Source organism: Corvus kubaryi, unplaced genomic scaffold (assembly GCF_017639235.1).
Source record: "Corvus kubaryi isolate FWS band 111438036 unplaced genomic scaffold, C.kubaryi_AGA036_p1.0 135, whole genome shotgun sequence".
In the NCBI taxonomy this organism is placed as follows: domain Eukaryota; kingdom Metazoa; phylum Chordata; class Aves; order Passeriformes; family Corvidae; genus Corvus; species Corvus kubaryi.
In genome coordinates, this window is record NW_024580669.1 from 7,850,092 (window position 1) to 7,873,640 (window position 23,549).

At 37.4% G+C, this 23,549-nt stretch overlaps 1 protein-coding gene across 9 annotated transcripts in view; it reads left to right on the forward strand.

Annotated features, from left to right (window-relative positions):
- The window catches only part of PCLO (piccolo presynaptic cytomatrix protein), a 324,030-nt gene that overhangs the window by 226,062 nt on the left and 74,419 nt on the right, over positions 1–23,549 (forward strand). For 6 of the 9 annotated variants that reach the window (XM_042053700.1, XM_042053693.1, XM_042053654.1 and 3 more), the window contains exons 11-14: positions 14,611–14,719; positions 15,329–15,396; positions 17,922–18,133; positions 23,054–23,104. In XM_042053700.1, coding sequence (XP_041909634.1) covers positions 14,611–14,719; positions 15,329–15,396; positions 17,922–18,133; positions 23,054–23,104 — 440 coding nt within the window. Of the gene's footprint in view, positions 1–14,610; positions 14,720–15,328; positions 15,397–17,921; positions 18,134–23,053; positions 23,105–23,549 lie in introns of those variants that run through there. The other 3 variants (XM_042053676.1, XM_042053722.1, XM_042053717.1) reach the window with 3 other exon arrangements.

The window sequence follows — 23,549 nt, forward strand, 5'->3', positions numbered from 1 at the left end:
CCACTTACCTATGTAATATTATTCATATACCTATGAATTTTGACTGTAAGGGACCTTTCCCTGGGGACTAATTGCTGCCAAACCAAAATGGCATGCTAATAACCAAGAAGTATTAAATCTTAAAAAGTCCCTAAGGCCTTAAAGATGAGATGCATCTTACACTCATCAAACTAAATCTCACTATCAAGCAGGTAATTTGATGGAAAAGAACAATCATCCTGTAGTAGTGCTTGTACTAGAGTGGTTCCTTAGTCTTTGGAAGAGTAAAGGATTTTCTGTTGCCTTGGTTTGTTTTTCTTTCCTTTTAAATAAATTTAAATAAATTTATTCCTTAAAGGCCAGTAAGGACAGGGTAGAGACACAGTGATGTACATCTACAAAAAGAAACTCAAAGACAGGGAAGAGATTTGGAATCTTTTTGCTTGCTCATACCTTTCTATACCTTTTTGCTCCCTTCCCAACAGCTCATGTCAGGAGGAAGCATGTCTGGCATAGCCTTTAAAGATACCCAGACAAGCAGGGTTAGTTCTGGTACTGCCCACAAGCTCCGTTCTATGAGGGTTCAACTTTCAGAGGGAATTCCTCTTTCTGAGCACTTCTCATCAGAGCCAGAAGACTGCTAACAACTGCTGTATTGCACAGCAGCACCCAAGTTGCCTTAGCCCAGGCCTGTGAATTTGTACACTGCTTATGTGCAATCAGACTGCGTTATAAATGCACAATAAATATGGGAGAGCCCTGTGTTGGAAGTTTAGGCTGCATGTCATGGCAGGCACAAGGTGAAAAAGAACAGGCAGGAGGTAAAAAAGGCATTAGGATGATCTGCTTAGTACTAGAACAGAGGAAACCAGTGTGGTGAAAAACAAACTCCCATGTTCATAATTTATATTCATGATATATGTTCAATATTAGAATCTATTTTCATGGGACAGATGAGTGCCATTTACCTGCCCACGTGCAATGACAGGGCCATTTACAGGTGCTGACCAGTCACCTCAATGAATAGAAGGTTTCATTATTTCTTAGTTACTAGATAATGTGCTTAACAGCACCCCATGAAATTAACCTTTAAGATGACAGTAAAAGGAAATGAGTCATTCCAGGCAATGCTCATCATGGTGTGAGCTCTACGCTTGCTAAATGAGTTCTGTCATAGTGTGGGTGAAGTGGAATCAATCCATATAATTCATACATTTGCTGCTCATGCAGACAGCTTTGGAACTGCTAAGTAGAAATAAGCATTGACTTACGTCTAACTAAAGCGAAGTTATGTATTACTTCAACTGATTATACTTTTCAGATGGGTCTGAAGTAACTCAATAGAATGAACTGAGAGTTCCTGAGATGTGTGTGAAAGAAAGGATAAAAGGAATCCAAATTCTAGGAAAGTACTTTCATGACTGGTGTTAGTGGGGAAGTAGAAACAGTTTTAGTCTTAGACAGTACTAAAGAAAGAAAAGATAAATCTTTCATCATCTTATTCACAGACCACTGTAGTATTCTTAGAAATATCAGCCTATCTCAGTGATAGTAATACCTCTGCAATTCACACAGTGGAAGCTGACTGCTTAGTTGCAAGGCAGGAGCTTTCTTCTGATTAAATAGCTGTAGAGTGCATGATACAAGAAAAACACTTCCCCCCGTTTTGGAAGAAGTGAAGATCCAAAGAAGGAACTGAAAATACCTTCAAGCATGACAGTGATCCTTGTTGAGTATGATGCACACAGGCTGGTAGATATAATAAAAACAGCTTTACAGCAGATGAGCATGAAGCACACACATCTGTATCTGGATGAATACCCTTCAGTGGTGCACATGGATGGGCTGCAATGCCATCTCAGAGGTTCTGTCTCTGAATGGGGACCAGCTGGGAGAGCATCTGACAGCAACAGCAGATAAATGCTGCTCTGTTGCCTACAGTTTCCATAGATATGGAAAAATTTGGTGCCACCTAATGGACAACCCCCAGCTCCTGAATTTTGAATGTGTTTTGCAGAAATGCTTTTGTAAGGCATCTAAAAAGGCATCTACCTATATTTACTAATGCTTCACACGAAGTATTTCTCATTCAGTATCCTTAATCACATATCATTGGATGTAATATGCATTGTTTAAAGGTGAAGGCTTAATAAGCCCCATGGGTAATACAAAGATTTCTGTATTTGCTGGCTTTAAATTTATGAACTGGGGTCATCTCACAGCTTCCTCAATTGCAGCAATATAGCACCACATAAAACTAAATTATTGCACCTAAGTGTTCTGATCTGTTTACGGGTGAAATTTAACTAGCTATTCTGTCAAAGTCACATAAATTATTCTAGACCATACTTAAGCAAGTTTACTGCTACAGCTGCATGGACATAGCCATCTCTTTCAGTAGAAATCATGACTATGTCAACAAAATATTTAGCCCAAGGGGTTTATATCAGTAAGTGTACACTTGCAGAGTATGTTAGCAAAAAGGAGTTGGACTATGCCACCATTATTACAATGACTGTCATAAAGAGCAAGACTGCTCATTATTATTCCTGTGATGCCTCTTCCTGGTCTTAAAATCAACAGTCAAACATGGTTAAAAGGGAAAAAGGGATTTTACCTTGGTATTTATTTTAAGGATCCTTAGGTGCATTACATCCAGGTCGAATACACGTACATGCACACCGCAGTGCACACCCGCAAAAGATCTGGTACAACATTATAGGTTTTACTAATTAGCATATCTATCAAAAATTCCCCAATGAGAGGCTTGAATGAGCCCCTCTCCCCAAGGAACCTCTCCCTGGATGGTTCTATCTTGGTTTACAGAATGTGTTCTGGAGAGGACCTTGGGGTCTGGGGCACACTGATCCCTAACTACAAAGCTTCTAAGATGTTTGGTCTCCTTGCTGAATGAACAAGTCCAAGAATGTAGGCAAAAGCACTAAGAATACAGAAGTTGTAAGAAGGTATAACAGGGGTATAAAAGAAAAAGCAAAAAATCTTCATGGCATCACCTGAAAAAGCTGTTAGTGATCACTTGATTGCATGTCATGTACTTCAGGAAGCAAAACAGGCAAGAAAAGATAAGAGTATCTCTGTTTGATCAGATGAACGACCAGATACCATAAATTAAATGTATCTGTCTGTGATATCTGTATAGATGTATGCATGTATGTGTATATATGTTTATATATGTTGCAAGATGCAATATCTCCTCTTGCTTGTTTGAGCCTGCCCTCCCAGTAGCATCATCTCTAGCCAGAATGTGAGCATCAGTATTGGAATTGCAATTTGAACATTATGTTCCATTCTCAGCTGTCACTGAATTCAGTGGTACAAGTAAAATCATGGTCAGTTTGATGAATTTCAGTTCGTAAAGGTACATGCTTTGAAGAGATACATCTCTGAATGAAATCCATTTTCCATCTGCAGTTTACATTTATAGATTGTCAGGATGCATTATGGGTTTGGTTATTTTCATTAACCTGTGAATAGAGATACAGTAGGATTAGGAGTGTTCCTGAAGGCTTTCAAACAAAGGACAAAGAAGGAAAAAAAAAATTGGAAATTGTATTTCTATTGCTTTCATTCACTGGAATGAACTGGAGAAAAGGGATTGGACTTTTTATTGTTTTCTTTAAAATTTATTGTGTATGTTTTGAGGTCAGCTTGGATGGGGCTTTGAGCAACCTGGACTAGTGGAAGGTGTCCCTGCTCATGGCAGGGAGGTGGGAACTAGGTTATCTTTAAGGTCCCTTCCAACCCAAACCATTCTATGATATTATGATTCAATGATTCAATACAATATTTATTATCATATATTAAAAAATAATCCAATCAGGTGAATCCGTTTCTTACTTTTAGAGAAAATAATTATTAGTTTTGGTGAAGATAAAGAAATGCCTTTGAAATGGGATGAGTTCATAGGCAATTTAGCAATTCCTTGGATACTTTTCACCAAAGGAGAATTGTTCAAAGACTTTCTTCTCTAAAGGATATTATATCATTTGTGATTCACTCTTTTATTGTATTCAGTATGTTTGGGGGATTTGCAGTTTCAGTTGGCATTTTTTATTTCTCACATATATTTTTTCCTTATTTTTACCTATTGTTGCATAACTCATTCAGAATGTTTCACATATGCAGTTGCTCAGCTTTGAGTGGAGGTCCTTTTACTTAAATTTTCTGTGGAATAAAGAAAATATGTGATTTTTATTCTGTTAAATAAAACAGCTATTTATCAGCTATTTTTCCTCCTTTTGCCTGGGAAAGAATATTTAGTTGTTTGATGTAAAAAAAGCAGAGATGATTGTTTTACTCTCTTACATTGTTTGACACTAATAATTTTAATATTTGACACCTGGGAAAAAGACTCATACATGTTCAATATCTTTGGTGAAATGAAAGAAGTCTTGAAAGATTAAGCAGTGAAGTGATCAAACTCCTTTGTCCTTGTTGCCCTGTAATATACATTCGATCTTGAGTCTACAGATGAAATGTCAGTTTAACATTTATATTTGGCAGTTTAAAAAATAATGCTTGATAGATCACTTGGGCATATTTTTGAGGGAGAATAAGCTGTTGCAATACCAGGTGAAGTTAAGGTGAGGATGCAGTGCTGAGAATTTGGTAAGAGTTCGGTGTTTAAATATGATTTTGATGTGTAACTAAAACACCCAAGTTTGAAGAAATAGGGGCAGAGTTTGTCTTATGGCCAGTGTGTAGTTGCTAAGTGGAGACTGTGGAAGCATCAGAGTAGACAGGCTTATTGCCGCAGTTGTTACGGGACAAGGGGTTGCCTGTATGGGCAGCAGTTTCTGGTTGCTGTGCAGCAAGAGGAACAGTGGGTCAAGTACCTGCACCACACCATTGTCACAGAGCACTCAGGCAGGGGACACATCCTTCCAGCACCTTTCCTACCTGCACCTGCCACAGTTCCATCAAACCCAACTCTCATCTTTTGATCTATCTCAAAACCATAAACCACGTCTTGTAGGCTGTCTTATTCTTTATGAGTTTCAAGGTACTCTGTTGCTTCAGCAGAAAAGCTCCTACGTGCCTTCAGGAGGCTTGAAAGGGAGCCCTGAACTGCCAGCCCTGTCCCTCTTTTTCTGGCCATCATCTGCAAGCAGGGCCTTGCAGGGCCTTCTTGTGGTTGCTGTCATGCTTGGAGTAACAGCAAGTTCTTCCATGAAGAAACTGCTTTCCCCGGAGGGGCACAAATTGTATTTCTACAACTATAGCTATCAGTAAAGGAATGTAGTATCATAAGTTTGATTTGCTTGTCTTCCTGATGCTAACACAGTGAATTCAGAACATTAATTGTGATCGTAGGAAACACAAATACACAGGGACTGGCTGGGAAGAGATCATTTGTTTTAGTGTAGATAATGAGAAGAAATAGCAGCTGCTGCTAATCAGTATGCCTGTGAGTATTCATAGCAGTTGATTAGGTGTGTAGCTGCCAGATAATCACCATCCAATCTTGCATGTACAGAATAGTAATTGTGCATTCAAATTTCTTTTAAAAAACCCTACAGAGAATGACAAAACTATGGGTGTAATCCTGCATCATTTATTTGCAATGCTATTTCGTCATGCACGAATTCTACATTTATTACAATGGACTTATTTGTGAGAATAATGCTACTTCTTTGATCAAGTACTGCAGATCAAATTTGTATACAGAGATGTTAATAAAAAAAACTCAGCTGACAGTAAGAAGTATGTTGAAGATGTGTAAACATCAGCAGAATTTTATTCTAAGGTAGTGAGAATATTAATGATTTTAAAATAATTTAATTTGAAATGAAATTTAAATATTTTATATTATTATTTTTAAGACTATTTTAGTTGCATATCGTGGACCATTCTCACTGGCATGTATGGCCATTCTCACAGTCATTGCAGGGGCTCGCTTTCCTTTCTCTGATTCGTGTTGCAGTTCTATAAGTGTGGTTTTACCCTGGTAGGCAGCTACGCCTCACTCAGCCTCTCTCTCACTCCCCTGCAGTGAGGTGGGAAGAGATCACTCTATCACTTCAAAACCAGTACAGCCAGTTGAACTGCAGGCTTAAATACGACCATGCACAACTGTTCAGCCCTAGATTGGTTAGATCTCTCTGATTCTACTCATAAAATCTACTCGCAAACCAAATTTAACCAGATCAGATTTTTTTGATTCTTAGTTCCTAACTCAGGTTGTGTCAAGACAGTGCTTGAGCTTCCAGGAAAGGCTGCTTTGGTATCTCCAATCTTGGCTGAGTTGAGCAGCCTTAGCACCATGAGGGAAGATTTTTTTGCTCTGAACCCAGCACTGAAATTTGACTATCATTTATGTCGCTAATCAGATGTTCCTAAAAATGGGGTTTGTGCCTACTTTTATCACTAAACTTGGAAGAACAAGTAATTATTGGAAACTGAAATCCTGCAGTTTTTCAACTTTCTGTCAAAATGACAGTTCTAACAGGTAACTATGAGTGTCTCTCATTCTTCTAGCACATATGGAACCTGTACTTCTTAAAGTTGAATAATCCTATCATTTATCACTAAGTTCTGTTATGAATGAATTATAGGGATACAAAAGTTGGGGTTAGTACCCAACACTTAATATTTCACAAGTACTATCTCCTACAACTCTATTGTTAGTAAGAGTTCAGATGCACTTAGCTTTACTAATAGCATTTATCACTTGGACATCCCAAAGTTAATATACAATAACATAATATTTCCACTGTCCCTTTTTAACACATAAACTGAGGCACAGAGACTAATTGGTGTGCTTTTGCTGCTCACCTGGCTGGTTGCAGCAGAAGCAGAACTAACAGCTCAGTCTCTGATGGTGCCCCATTAATCACCTTCAGCTGAGGTTCGCTATCTTTCAGTTCCTTCCTCTCATTGATAAGGTACAGCTGCCTGTTTGCTACATTGAGAGAAAAAAAGTGCCTTTCAGTTTCTAGGACAGATTTGTCACTTTAGATGACAAAGGAGGGAATCAATACACATATTTTTAAGTGTCTGAAAAGTAAATATCTTACCTCAACTTGTATTATGGGCTCTTTTTCTAACCATAAGTGAGGGGAGGCTACCTGAGGAACGTGATTCATCTCATTCCAAATAGGTGTCAGTTGAGATGAGCCATCCTCAGAGGAACCTGCCTCCCTTCATTCATTAGCTACTCAAAATTCCTAGACAACTACTGAGGCAAGACTCTTACTGTTTTACAGCCAAAAATTGGTACATTGACTCTAAGCCCAAAAGAAAGCAAAACCAAAGCAGCTGTATGCATGTGTGCATGACAGTTCCTCCCTGCAGACATACATACTGCTTTCCATGCTCTTTTCTTTATTGTTCTAAATCTGTTCAAAATTAGATGAAAAAGAAAAAAAAAATATTTTATGCATTTTCACTTGTGGTTGAGATTATCGTCTGTTGAAACCAGCCAATAATCAAACAAGTTTTTTCCACATACTTTCTACAGCTATGGACACGTATGTATCAGGAATTTGTACAAGCATCCAGTTAGCTTCTACAAGAGAAGCATAAAAAATGTTCATTGAAATAAAGTCATTCAAATGACTGAAGAATTTAGGTCAACTTGAATTAGAACACAAACATGTTGATTCCAAGACATTATCATGGATTTACCTTACGTTATATTATGAAGAGCATAATTAAAAAAAAAAAACAACCAAACTTTTCTTAAAAGGAGAATTATATGTATTATATGAAAAATAGGTACATACAGGAGATGAGAACCACGTAGCACTGGCCAGAAATTTGTATTCACTTTCCTTAGTTTTCAGGTTAGATGACTCTCACAAATGAGATAATAGTGAGTAAATTCTACTTTATATTTGAGTACTCACATAGTGTCAGAACTGTAAAAGTTACTCCCAGGGTACAGAGGATGATTATCGACAGAGTGACTCCTATTAGAACATATCAAGTAAGGATCTCAGTCTATTCCAAGTGACAGACTGGCATTTTAAGGTCTTCAGCCATTCTCATTAAAACTTGACTTTTTGCTTGAACAGTGGTGTTTGCTTACTGTGAGTCACAAAAACTTTCTGTTCTTGTTTCTATATGACCTTAAGTAGCATTGCCATGTGATGCATAGCTATGGCCTTTGCTCATTCCTAGCACGCTTTCAGTATTTAAGTTATCCTAATAATTCCATTCTTTTCTGAATTGGCCGCTGTAGTCCCTTAGTGGTGACATTGCTGGAGACCAGCCAGGATTTCATCAAGCAAGGGTTTGACCCCCAGGTCTGTGTGAGGAGAGCCTTTTCAAGAAGCCCCAAGAGAGTCAGCATGCTGGGAGTAAAAGAGCAACTTTTCTTTGGCATTAGTTCTTTCTCTGTTGTACTTTCCAAATATACCCATTCTCTCCCAAGCACCAGGATGTGTATATGCAAGTGGAATGTCCAGAGAGCAAGGAATGCCAACCCATGAGTCTACTTCTCACCCTCTGGCTTTGTAAGTTGATAACTGTGTGATGGTCTTAGAGATGTGCTTTTTGCACACTTTCAGAAGCTGATAGTTATCTTTTGTTTCTCTACCTCATCCCTGTGAGTCACTGGAAAATGTTTCTGGGTTACTCTCTGTCCTTTTTTCCTTATCTCAGGGGTCTGTCCTGTTCTTTATCTTCCTGCCAGTCTTTTTATGGTTTCAGGCTACACTTTGATTTAATCAGGGTTTTGCTAAAGTATGGTTCTGCCTTGTCTTTCTTAAGCTACCTTTCCTTACTGAGCAAATGTCCTGAGAAACCACATTTTAATGAGTTAGGATCTTGATGACATGCTAACCTATGTGCCATGAATCACTCTTTTCTTCCAGCACAGTTCTTCTGGGAGTCCTACATACATAAATTCCCACTCATATTTCATTCATAGAATCATAGAATATAATCGTAGAATATGCTGAGCTGGAAGGGACCCAGAAGGATCATCGAGCCCAGTGCTTGCCCCTGTACAGGGCAGTCCAAAGAATCACATGTGCCTGAGAGCCTTGTCCAGGTGCTCCTGGAAATCTTGGTGCTGTGACCACTTCCACGAGGACCCTGTTCCTTTTCCTAATATCCAACCTAACTTCCCCTGACAGAGCTTCATGCCATTCCCTCGAGTCCTATCACTGGTCACCAGAGAGAAGATATCAGTACGTGCCCCTCTACTTCCCTTGTGAGGAAGTGATAGACCATGATAATTGCTCCTCTCAGTCACCTCTTTTGTAGGCAGAACAAAACAAGTACCCTCAGACTCCCAAGACTATTGAAAATCTTTGAGAGAGGTGTTGTGATGACAAATGAACAGCCTTTATATAGACTTTGTTTGACATGTTAGCTGTCATAATTCATATTCGTAGGCAGAACAGAAGCTAACTAATAAAGAGAAAGTGACTCTTCAGACATACACTGTAACTTCCACATGAACTGTTTGTTTGCACCTCATGTCTTGTGATTCTTGCCCCTGCAAAGGAAAATTTCAAACCCAAATATCACTCCATTTACAGATGTAACTGTAAAAGAAGTTAGACTAACAGAACTGCATTTGTGTAAAGAAGAATAAATTATTCCTTAAAAAGGGAAATTGAAAAAAACCTCACTGAATTCTGAATACACAAATATAAATATAGAGTGCAGGCAGGGATATAGTAGTCTAAATTCATATCTGGCATTAAACTCTCATGAAAATAATGGTTGTAGTTATTTACCATTCATGAAGGAGACAACAAAGAGAAATTCCTGCAGCTTCTTTGTTCACTGAGCTGGATTCACTTTAGGTGAATCTTAAGGTCACTTGGAATGAACAGACTTTTTTCATTCTACCATATACTATTGCATGATTTTTTTAAAAAATATGAATTCATAGTAAACTGCATTTAAAAGTAGAGGGGGTTTTGTGAACACAGCCTAATAATGAAATGTTTAAGACTTTCTGCTCAATTACAGCATTTTACAGGAAGCTCATTTCACTGGCAAGATTATTATAATCTCTTATATGATGTTACTGAAAACAAAGTAAATACACTTTGCTCTATAGCTTCAGTGAACACTATGCTGCAAAAAAACGTTTCTTTTTCTCAAACACTGAATAATTACAATGCACTGCAACATTTTGTTCAGCATAGTATAACTGATCATCTGTCTGCAACTGATGTAAACTAATCTTTGAGGATATAGTAATGGTGAAAGCATATATGAACTTGCCATTTATATCATATGTATTTTCATAAACGGGAACTGTAAGCTTAATTTAATTTGCCAAGAACTTCAATTAGGTCACACAAATACAAGCAGATCATCACTTGTTGCTCTAACATAGTTCAGACTGAAGGGTAATCTATAGAATCATATGCCAACATATATAAATCTGAAGGCAGTGGTGGGCTGCCAAGAGAATGCCAAGTACACCTCAAATACAAGATTGATTTGCTCTGGCTGTATTTTTATAAATGCCATTTTATAGTAGTGTAGCAGCCATGAGGCATAGGAGGGTACATTATATCATTTCCACTCAATGAACAATATATCCATTTTTAAGAATCATGTATGTTGTCTATATAATAATTATTGCAATAAGTGGAAAATATTCAGCCTGAGTGTGAATGATGAATAGGAGAGGAAGTTAAGGTGTCTACAAAAAATAACGAGTTTTGGTGTGATTCATGCCTGGCAGTTTGGGGAAATATATTAACTCATTGACTTTCATCGACCTATTTTGAACAATCAAAAAGGTTTAGAAATAAAAGAAAAATAACTGGAGAGCATAGATGATAAAGTAATTTAGTGCTGAATGTCAGACTGCAAGTTTATATTGTTTCTCCTTGTTCTGAGTGCACATTTAACTTTTATAGCACTTTCTGGGATTTCAAAGTAATGTTGCTGAATTTTAATTCTTATATGATATAGAAAGATACTAATATTCACATTTTACTGATTGAAGTTGTTAGTCTAGAGACCAATTTCATTTTCCTCTGTGAGCGTTAGATCATTGAAAAATGCAATTCAAACTGACATGTTTATTATGCATAAGAATAAAAAATACGAACCATGAAGAAGCAGAAGAACCTCAGCTATCTGTGGGTATAACTGTGGTGAAACCAAAATCGGAGGCTCTACTCCAAGATTGCAATATGTAGATATTTTTAAATTCCAGTAGGACAGCAATTCTGAGACTCTAAAAAAAATGGAAAAATAATAGGTTTTATACACAAGTATAGTTGGAAATAATTACAAACTCTTAGTGACACAGCAAATAACAGTTTTTCCACTTAGGTGCCTTGGGTATACTGAATAAGGGAGGCTGCAGTATAATAGTGTATTCAAAGTGACTGAGATTAACTTTATGGTTAACATTATGTTACAAAGGGGAATAAAATTCGAGATGTTCAGTGGTTTGGTTTAGTATTTCTGTATTTGAATCAACTGTGTCAAGACTCATATTTAGAAAAATCAAATCCTTGGATGATTTTCAGTTTCCTTTCAGTTTCAACTTTAATCATGCAGCTAGCTTATGTCTGAAAGATGAGTCTGAAGAGGAGTGAAAATATCAGAAATCATGTAAGATGGGTGAAAACTGAGATAAATATTGTGCCTTCCAGTTGACAGCAACTCTAATGCAAAGACCTATTCTATCTGCATATTTAATAATTTGTTTTGTGCTGTTTTGTCAATAGGAATGTTACATATACAACCACATTCAGTTTAACAGTACAGCTTTATCACCCGGGTGATGGAGTGAAGGATATATTTATTGAGATTGTGGGAGCTGATATTGCTATAAATAAGCTGTTGCTCACCCAATAAAATAATAATAAAAGAAAGATGATCGAAGAAATTATGTATTTGATTATCAGGGTAATTACTTCCTCAGTCAGCAGAGTTGCCATGGAGCAATGCAAGTTTTCTCATCTCCCTGGGTTTTTTTTTTGTTTTTTCCCACTAAACTGGTTATTTGAAGCTAGAAACTTTTGGAAATGTGATTATCATGGCCTGACAACCAGTGGGAGAATGTGATTGGTTTTAGGAAAAAAAAATTTTCGCAAGTGTCTTGTGATCTCTCAATATTTTTTTTTCCCTCTTGTTAATTAGACTTGCATTTCTTCTGAAGATTTTATTTGCAACATTACCTTTTTTTTTTTTTTTTAAGAAAATGTGTATAGCAGTTACATGTTGAAAAAAGAGGAATCAGCTTCTTGCCTACATTTTTTTTTCTTAAACCCCAGGGCTTTCAGTCTGATCATTTAAGTCCTGTTTAAATTGCTTGATTTTAAACATTCATGGATCCACAAGGCACACAATAAAAAGAAAATACCCCTATATTGACAGGTTAAATGGATCTCTGTGTGAGCCAAGGCTGTTGAAATTCCATTTCCTTTCAAGTTGTTGCTTTGTTCATGTGCTTGTGGCCTTTCTGACCAAGTGAGTAAGTGCAGTGCTCTTGCACACACTGTCGAAACTTTCACCAGTGGAAATCAGACTTTGTTTCCAAATCCTGGCACTGCAGTGGTACTCAGCTAAGTTCTTCCTGCTAGTCTTTTTAATTTATGTGACTTGTTGATGATGGCCTTACTGGTCCCTTGGTGAATTTTCTTCTGAAGCCATGGAAGCAGGTTGTGATATGTGATAAACCCAGGACAGGAGCTCACAGTATTTGGTCAATAAAGCTTTTTTTTTTTTTTTTTTAAATAGAAGGATGCTCTCTCAAATATCTAAATATATAAACTTTTTTTCTTGTTCCTTCTCAATACAAGTCGAAGTGGTCGTTTTTCTTGTCTTAATCATGAGGTTGATACTGTCATACATAACATCCTATATGCCATGATTACCATTACGAGGGCACACATTGAAAAAAACCAAAAATAACTTCAGTTCCTTCCTTTCTAGAAGCCTATAGGCCAAGCCCATGCTGTTATATTTGTATGACTGAAAATCAGGGGGAAATGAATTTGCTCCTAATTACTGTTGATTTATTCCAGAGGAACTGAGCTTAAAATCAGATCTGCTTTAACAAGCAAAAGCAAAATCATGTTTTTGAATCATGACTGGTAAATGAAAGGGGCTAAATTTTAGGAAAATTCAAATCTATTTTGACATTAGGCAGCTGGCTTTACTGGCTTCTGAGCATCACTTTTTAGTCATTCTGCATAGTTTATTTTTCTGTAAACTTCTACAAACAAAATGATAAATTCTGGCTGACAACAGTTATGAGTAATTCTGATATTTCAACTCCTAATTCATGGAATCCTATGGATAATTTGGGAATATAAATTTGTATATTTATTTCTCATAATCTTTCATTGTCAAATAATTTAATCTGTTTTATTCCATGAAAAATTTTCATTATATTTTATTTAGCATCATGCTTTTCTATGAGTTTATCTCCACATTTTTCTTTATTATTTTTCCCATTTGTTATATGCAACAGCACAGGATTTTGACATTAAAATATGACCCAGGTGAAGACTTGGTTTTATCTGTGTAAGTGGTAGCAAGCTAAGTGTTTGTGGTTTTCTTTGCTGTGTGAGTGATATGGTTTCAGACATTTTGTAATGCATTGCTTTTAGTGGACTATAAAGAATTCAGTATCTTGTCCCATTAAGCAATTTTTTCCCACTACAGCCAGAGGCTTGGATTTTGACATTTGTTCATCGGTGAGAAGTTAATCTGTTTGGAGTTATCCTTATGACTAATTAATTCAAGATATGAACCCATTTCTCAGAACCTCAGATCTGTAAGACCCAGATATGAATCTAGAGTTTGCTTTGTGTAAGCATTTCACCTTAACCAAAAGATTTCTCATCAGAATATACCTCACATGATTTATAGAGGGATTGACTCTACAAATACTGAGCATAAAACTTCCTTATACAGATACACTGAACTGTACTGAGACTCCTGACTCAGTCCTGGGACACTTGGAAGACACAGCAGATTAGTTCAGTATTCAGTATTTTTCAGCCTAATTATTATAGTTCTGTTTATGTCCTCCACAATGAAGTATGTTCATCTGTTTCATCAATTTTTTATGAGAAAAGATATGGAAGAAAAATTTCAACCTGAATATTACCACGCTGATGTTTGAAATGCGGAGGCACATTTTTTTCATTAAAATCAGTTAGTCCAACAGCCTTCACTTTTTTGTATTTTTGTAAGTGACAAAGTAAAGAAAATGTATTTGAATTATCTAATCGCATTCGCAAATTAATTCCATTCTTAACAGCAATTTGTCACTGTAAGAAACAGTTATCTTCCAAGACCATGGCTGGCCAGGAAATGTCTGATATATAGAATGTTTTGGTTTATTGCTATGCTGGTAGGTGTGCATGTTTTTGATATTGGAAAAATTTTTCAATATCATGCAATACAGACTGTGGAGAGTGCATGTATATTTTGAATCAAAGAGAATAATCTCCTGTGATGTTTCAGCAGGTAAGTTATAGCTGAAGGGACAATAACATTCAGCAGTCTAATCTGTGTGAAGTGAAAGGGCTTTGCTAATGTCTTGTGTCATTTAACCAACATTCGCCGAACGTCACATCAAATTGTCTTGTAAAAGCAAGGCAAGAAAGATATAGCTGATGCCTATGTCAAAATCTGAGCCCTTGACTTCTTGCTGTTTTGCCTTCTTAGGAATGCAAGTGCTGGAATGGAATGGCATCCCCTTGACTGGGAAAACTTATGAAGAGGTCCAGAGCATTATTATTCAGCAGAGTGGGGAAGCAGAAATATGTGTAAGACTGTGAGTTTTTCCCCATCTTTCTGTTTCCATTTCTTTTTGGCTTTTCATGGCTTTTTTTTAATTTTTTTATTTTAATTTACGGTTGTTAAGGTGGAACCTTTGTTAGCACAAAGCATCAATGTAATAATAAGCAAGAGTTCACTGTGGATGTGGGAGATCTGTTTGTTCTGTTTTTCTCTTAAAGTCAGAGGGAGAGATAAGCTGAATCAGATGCCAGTAATTATGCTTTTATAAACAATGATAACTCCATTTTCAGGCCACAATCTCCTCTCATTGACAAACTTAGAGTTCACTGAGTTTACCAGTGTTAGAAAAAGAAGGTAATTTAGTAATAACTTGACTTTTAGTGAAAACTGTATCTCTTAGATGAAATTCATTTAAGCATCATGAGAAATGCATACTTGCATTAAATCCATTAAAGATTTCACCTTAAAAGAAGCTTTTCTTCTCAGCTCTTTAACAGCATTGCAAATATATATCAGCTAAGAAGGGACCATGCTTGGGAGCTGCTTTCTGTCATGAACCACTATTCATTTACCTACTTAATATAATAATGAGGGTATGAGGAAAGAGTTTCTTTTGTCTCAGGCTTCTTATTGCTTTCTTTAGGGACCTGAACATGCTCTCGGACTCTGAGAATCCCCAGCACCTGGAGCTGCATGAGCCAATAAGGACAGGTGAGAGACAAGATGATGCTTTGATATTGTAGGACTAGGTAGCAACTGAAATTGGGTGTGATATAAGCTGGTATGTTAGCATTGCGAGCTCTGGTGTTACATCCCAAATATTGCCATGGGTAGAAAGGGGACCACGCCTTATATAAAAAGGCAAGATGGGGGGATCAAGTGCACCTTTAATGAATTTGCAGACAACACCAATTTGGGCAGGAGTGTTGATCTGTTGGAGGGTAGGAAGGCTCTGCAGAGGAATCTGGACAGGCTGGATTGATGGGCCAAGGCCAACTGCATGTGATTCATCAAGGCAAAATGTCAGGTCCTATGCCTGGGTCACAAGAACCCCAGGCAGCCCTACAGGCTGGGTGCAGAGTGAAAGCTGCCCAGAGGAAAAGTACCTGTGGGTGCTGGGTACTGTAAACTTTACAAGTGATATATTGTTGTCCTTCTTCCCTCTGTTGCCCCTAAAGTTTACTTTGCCCAGTCCCTGGGTTTGCACCTGTGTCAGTAACTGGCCAGTGAGTTGCTGGTGTCCCTGGGGCCTCAGCTGCCATCCTGTGTCCAAACCTTGCAGCACTCTGCTGTCACCTCAGGCCTCTGCTCCTATAAACTGCATTATTAATCTGGAGTCATAAATACTTCAGTCTGCACAGTGCAATTACAGCTGTGCCTTTCTGTATCAAAATAATTAAGAATGGGCACTATACCACACCACTATACAAGGTGAAGTGTAACTCAGACAAATTAAGGTCATAGCTCTCCAGTCATTAGACAATTGCTGTTGCAGCCAGACAGGCTAAAACAAAGCTCCCAGCAAACTGCAGAAAGTCCAAAGAACACACAAGTCCTAAGGCCTGTGTTTGTAGAACCATAGAATTGTCAGTGTTGGAAAAGACCTTGATGAAAATACCTGTTAGCTTAATACAAGGTTTGTGGCCTGCTATAAGTGATAAAAAACCAGAATTTACTGGATATAGGGATGCAATAGCAAGGAGTCAGTTTTGTTATGCGGGTTCTAAGATGGCAGTGCTTTTGTGTGGATTTCCTGCTGTTCAATCAATACCACAACTGCAGGCTTCAGTCACTGTATCAGTCATATCTAATCTAACTTTGAATCAACATCCACAATTTTACCTAGTAATGCAGATTAAAAGATTGCTTCACTCACCATTTCGTGGGTCCATTCTGAGTTCCATGGTTTTGTGGCAGCTCTTTCATCAATCACTATCGAAATTATCTGGACTGAATCCTCAATTTTCTGACCATATAAAAATTCCTAGCTATTAATATACTTACCATCAAGCTACCTTCCGTTGAAAATTGATGTTTTTGATAATAATTGAAAGCAAAGACTAAGTCTGACAGAACTTTGAAGCTGAGCTACCCACAATTTTTTAATTTGTGAGCCGATCAAAACCGCCAAAAACATTCAAAGATACTGAAATCAGTTTTGGAAAGGGCAAAAACTAGGATAAACAATTTTTTTATTAATGAGGAAAACTAAAAATGAGAAGGAACAGAAGTAAGAGAAAATTGCTCCATTCTTGCAGGCATGCTTCCTCCTAGTCTGGAAATCTTGTGGTTTCTAAGTTGGAGCAACTGTAGAGTTTCTCTGGCTGTCAAGTCTTTCTTGCCATTACCTCTGAGGTTTGGCAGACTGTTGGTGCTTTAGAAAGGAAAAATCTCCATTTTCTTGAAGGAAAAACGTATTAGAGCCAAGCAGGCAGGATAAGGATAAAGTCTTGTTTTAAACCTCTCATACTTCTGAGAACCTGGGAATCAAGCTGTGCCTAGTATCCTTTTAACTCTATTCCATCTAGCATATATGAAACTTACTTGACATTTTTCTGTGTTAAATAGAAATTGCTATCTCCAAAGGGTAAATTGCTCCCACTCATTCCTGGGCAGCAGGGAGGGCAATCAGACTCCTGCCACAGATGCCTCACACAGGTGTGAGTAATAAGGAAAGATGAATCAGGGCTTTTAGCCTTCATTTGTTTACATTTTTTCTTCTTTGATTAATTTGTGTTCCTAAAGTTTTGAGGATTTTTCTCTTTATTTTTGTATAAATTATCTCAGGAGCAGTTCTGTTCAATGTCCAGCTGATTAAAAAAGAAAAAAATTAAAACGAGATTTAAACTTTTACAAGAAAGTTCAGATACTTGGTAAAACCGGACCAGTTTCAAACAATGAATGATAGCACAGGCCAGTCTTTAAAACTGTAATTTGCTCCAGTTTGATTCAACATGATCCACAAAGCCTGTTTTTCTTCACCTAGAGGTACCTTCTCAGAAAGCTTTTTAGATAAGGAGCACTGGTAAGTAGCACTAGCACAGAAAGATTGGAATTGGGATGTCAATATTGTGGGAGGGATGTCTATTTTTTATAGGATGCCTTTTGCATCTTCAAAGTATGCAGGCAGATGACATGATAATTTGTAAAGATTCTTATGCTGTCCCTGTACCATGGCAAGATGGATTTGGATGTGCTGGCAGTTATCAATACAAAGCTCTCTTGCTTTAATCCAGTAGATAAAGCGAAGTCCCCAGGGGTTGATCCCAAGCAACTGGCTGCAGAGCTCCAGAAGGTTTCTCTACAGCAGTCACCTCTGGTTGCTTCTTCAGGAGTGGAAAAGGGATCTCATGTCCACTCTGGAACCACTTCTGCCACCTCCAGTGCTGTTCCTAGCCCTGGTCAGCCTGGTTCTCCCTCAGTGAGCAAAAAACGGCACAGCAGCAAGGTAAGAAACTCCCAAGTTATGGAGCAAGAACATTTTGATGACAGGAAGAGACTGCCTGTTTACCTTCTTTAGTGTGGCAAGGAATCACAGCACATCTTGGCAAACCCATTTCATGGATAACGATGAATATTACTGTTAAGATGTTGAATTTGGACACAAGGAAAGATTATGTGATTTTTTCCAAGGTCATAAGAGATTGGTTCTTCTCTGAAAATATATTTTTGAACTTAATATTATTTTTTTTAAACAAAATAACTGCCCTTTCCAGCCTTTGTTACTCTTGCTTTTTAAGTGCATCCTACATGGTGATGAGGTACTATTTCCACTAAAGAAGCTGTTAGTACTAAAACCATAATTTCCCTCTCTATACTAAACTACTGCTTAAAGTGCTACAAGGTTTGAATAATCATAGCAATAGTAAGTAAGTCTCTGAAAGCCTAGGAAAGACTGAAAACAAAATTTACCATTAAAATGTGTTTTGTCACTAGCTAATTCCTCTGAACTTGCCAAGCATAATTTCTTATTTTCTCTGCTACATCCTGTCCATTCCTCAGCTGAAGTTCTTTCTCCTTGTGCATCCACACACCTGAAAAGGGAAGAGTGGGAATTTAGTAGCATCTTTTCACAGTTGAAACTGAAAACTAGAGCATAAAGTAATCTGTCACATTTTTGCATTTTGTGTCAAAAAAGTGAAAATCAATAAATCAATGCTGTGAAGACTGCATTTCCTGAAGCAATTTGCGAGAGTGCTGCTTGCTATCCTGAATATCCAGCTTCTCACACACTTACAATGCTTCACATTGCAAAGTGCTTTCTAAACATTTATTACTCTGCACCTTTATTCCTTTTTGGGACTGTCAGGTTCCTACTGTGTTAGAGTTGTGTTTGTATTTTTGTGCTGTTGGAACTATGCCTGTGATGTGAATGCATGAGTTAGGTACTGCACAAAACAGAACCAGCAAATGGTGCCTGCTCATTTCAGACAGCTCTTCCATATGCCAACATAACTTTCATGTGAGAGGAAACACAAAAATCATTTTCATCCAGAAATTTAGTACAAACTGGGAAGATATTTATTGATCAGTTTGGTTTGGATAGTAATTCTGTCTTGCCACAATGCCCATAGACTTTCTACAAACTAATTCAGGTCTGTGATGCACAAGTTAAATCCATATGCCAATATTTACTGGGCCTAACTTCAGGGATCTGGCAGAATTGCTTAGTCCATAGGTCAATAGTTAAATTCACTACAGCATACTTTGGATATTGTACACATTTATATATGAACTAGTTTGCTATGTGCATGATTTTTGCCACTGAGAATAATACTTTTCTGAAGTACAGTTCATGACACGGGGTGAAACCTGCCATTACAGTGCAGGCACTGCATGCAGAGAGCAGGGCTCTTCGTGCACATGCCACCATCTACACTGAAACCCCTTTCATTTGGTGAGATGAATCACACTCCTAAATTCACAGTGTATGGAGATCTATAAATCTTTGCTGTGCAGTGTATCCTGGAGAGGTGCCCCTCTCTGTCCACATGAGGAGACTGGGTTCCCAGCTTTGGCACCGTAGTAGATCACCTAAAGTTAGATGCATAAATTTAATTTCCTGCTTCACAAAGGATTTAGGATTCTTTTATGAAAAGAATCAGCTGGAGGCTTATAAAGATGAAACAAAAAATTATTAGAACTAATGCCTTTATGTAGGAGATGCAAAAGTCAGAACTAGTCAGGTAAATATTTAAAATATTCTTTGCTTATTTCTGAAAATCATGTTGAAAGGCATTTCTTTCATAACAAACATAGCTCCTGTTGACTTGTATAGTTTCTGTTCATTGACTGCAGGCCAAGTTTATAATGGTGTCGAGCCCTGTTAGAAGAGAAAGCTCATCCTTTCTGGAGCTGCTCTTTGCCTTGGGCTGACAGCATTTCTAGGCAGGCTGCAGCCCTGCCAAAGTATCGTGACAGAATAAATATCCAAACTGCCTAGATTTTGTTTTTGCAACTGTTTTTTATTTTTAGCAATTTTTTTAAGCTTTTTGTACAGAATATGCACTCTAGAAATATTGTAGTAGTCTCTGTCATGTTCTGCAGTGCAAATTTTCTCATATTTAATGTTACTACAGGAAGTGATAGTGCATAGCATCAAAGCCTGGCATTAAAAAGTTTCACCTCATGGCCGTGACAACCTGCTTGAGCAGGTGTGATGGCATTACAAAGCACCATCTCTTACACAGGGTCTGTGAGTGCGTGTAGGGAGTATCAAAAGAAATAAGACTGAAATTAGAATAGCCATCACACAGCTTTGGAAGCCTTGAGCTGACAATATCTCATGCAGACCTGTTTCTTTTGTAGTGTAAACATGTGATCATTCTGTGGTGCAGATTACATCCAGGATATGAATGACCTATAGAAACGTTTAATATGAAGAATGGATTGCTTTTTTTTCTAAATCCTCAGATCCTTTAGCTCCTAAAAAAATCACCTGTGAAATACTTTTCCCTCTTTACAAATGAATCCTCACTGAAGCTGTGATAAAGAAAGATACTTATTTGAATCTCTGCTTCTCAGTATGGAACCAGCTTCAAAGTTGGCCCAGCTCTGAGCTGGGGATTAGACCAGATGGCCTTGAGAGGTCTCTTTCAGCCTAAATTATCCATGTTTCTTTAAAATATATGGGTAATTCTTCATGATCAGTTTTAGATCCACTGACATCAGAGAAAACAAAGTATTTAATACATTGAATCACAGTCTTGTAAATGATGCAGAGATTCAACAATGATATAGAAATACAAAGTGCACATTTATTTTTACAGACTCCACTTTACAAACTCCACCTTAACCACCTTTGGAAGTCTCAATACAAATTCATCATGCCCATTCCCTTCTCTGTGAACTCCTCCTACATTATCCATACTAATACATTCTGTATAACATGACATTTGGAGTGAACAAACTCATTATTCTTGCTATTCCAACTCATGAAAAATGAGAACATTTAGACTACCTGGCAGTGATTTTGTAGCCACAGCACAGCTAGCTTCATGTTATTTTTGGTGTTGTCAATATTGTCAGTGCTAGTACAGCCTGAGGTCAGAACTATTAAGTATAATAAAATCTATTTGTAGAGGTAAAGTATGAGAAATATAAGCCTTTTATGTCCTACTTTGAAAGATTGCATGATGCTCAGGTAGCTCCCTGTCTTTGGCAAAAGGAGTGAACTTCACTCTCTGAATAGTCTGTCAAGGACCTAAAAAGTTCTAGGAGTACTTTTTTATCAACCTAAAATTTCATTTCAGATTCAGAGCATTTTATAGATTATTAGATGACTTATTTTAGCTTTTGGATGGATTAAGCTTCTTTAAAAGCATTGTCAGGTACCAAGAAAAGCTGGTTATAAAATTTTTCATGAGAATTATTTTTTGGATGCAAATGCATTTACAGAAAAATCAAGTTTGGTTTAGTTTTGGGTGTTTTTTCTGTTAAGGCTTGTGCTCATAAAGAAGCACATCTGGAAGGCAAGGTAAAGCAGTAAACCAAACAATAATAAGGAAACACAAGACAGGAAATATATGCATATAGCAGGCAGATTTGTGCTATTTTTCTCCTGTGTTTTTATTGTGATAGTGTTTAGGTGGGATTTTTCTGGATAGTTCTGGTCTGTAGATCTGACTGATTGAGAGGATGTTTCTTCAACATAAACCTGAAAAGGGTAGTGCATCATCTTACCTTCATGCTGTGGTGCAGGAGATGTGGGCACTTCATTGCCTAATTTAAAGCAGTTGATGTCCAACAGCCTAAGAAAGCCTCTAAGGGTTTTCCTGGAGTGTAGGGCAGCACAATGATGCTTGAAGAGGCAGATGGGTTTTACTCTTCTGAGAAAGTGATAGAAATATAAATTACATGGAATAATGTCAGGCACCTGCTCACATCTGGAGGAATAGAAAAAGATGGCTTCCAGACCAGTCTCCAGAGAACAGTAAGTTTCTCCTTGTTTTTGTCCTCTGTTTTCTACTGCATCAACCAAGAAAGCATATATAGAGAGAATGCAAGAAATATTCAAATCCTACTACTGAAACAGAGCTTTCTTGCTTGACTGATGGCTTGCAGATGGAGGTTGGTCCAGAGTGGCTCAAGGCCACCAGCATTTAACAGAACAGCATATTCTTGTGAGTCCAGGATTCTAATCAAGTGGTGATATTATTTTCTACTGACAAACAGGAGAAAAGAAAAAGGGCAGAGAGGAACATTAGGGATTTTATTGCTTTTTATCAAAAACCTAGAAAAGTTTAATGATAAAGAACAGAGGAAAGCAAGGGCAGAAAATTTAATTTTTGTGTCACAGAAAGTGTGGGGAGGAATTTGAAGAAGTGTCGTAGCTTGAACTGATTATCAGAAAACACAGAATAAAGCAAAAGACATTATATGAGATGGCTTACAATTGTGTAATCCACTTATACACATCACCTAGTTTTAGTACCATTATTTCCACTCTTTCTACCCACTTTCACCTAAACTCAGTTTAAATTTGAGTAACTTTTGCCTCTCTCTGCCTTTCTCATATTGACAGAAATATATAGCTGTGTTTTACTTGACACAGTCTTTTCTTTCTCTTGGCAGCATTCATGTTTGTTAGACAGGGTTAATGCTATATGTTTTTTTCTCCCAATGCCTCCTTGTGTGACCAGTCTGCTCAGACTGTAAAGATTTGGTGTTCAAGTTGTTTGATTCTGTACCTGCATAAACGCTGATCAAAATGGCTGGGCTGGACTTTAAGTGCTGTTGAAATGCATAACCATTAGTTTTGACTATAACAACTGGAGACAGTTTTTAAAAATTTGTGGCAATACAGCAGTATAAACCACACCTGTTAAAAAAGTTAACTTTGAAAATCTATGTGTTTTTAATCTGGCAGCCTACAGAAACTACAAAGTCTGCTTCCCATCCAATCACTGGAGAAATACAGGTAAATATGTCATTTTTGCTGTGTAAATTGTTGATACTGGCTGTGTTTTACTGTGGAATAAGTTTGCAGAAAACCATCTCCATCAACTGATTTCTTATTCAGCTCCAATCCCTTAAAATGTCACTAATGTAAGACAGTGCTTGATTTTTGCACCCGTCTTTAATGTTGGCTTGTGAAGTACAACCAGAAGAATGGAAAATGCTGCTGTTCCCAAAAGGACTAAAAGGATAGTGAAATTCATCCTAATCCTTAATATTTCACCACTTATTGTGCTTTTCTTTAGTAATTTCAAGTCTGTTTACATTGAAGCAAGAATCGCTGTGGGTTTCTTATAGTGCAGTGTATTTATTTCCATGCCATGCCAAGTTTATGGTTATCCCTTATGTAAATTGACTTTAGCCTTTTAAAACATTGGAACAGAGAACAGCAGAATGAAGCCTAATTT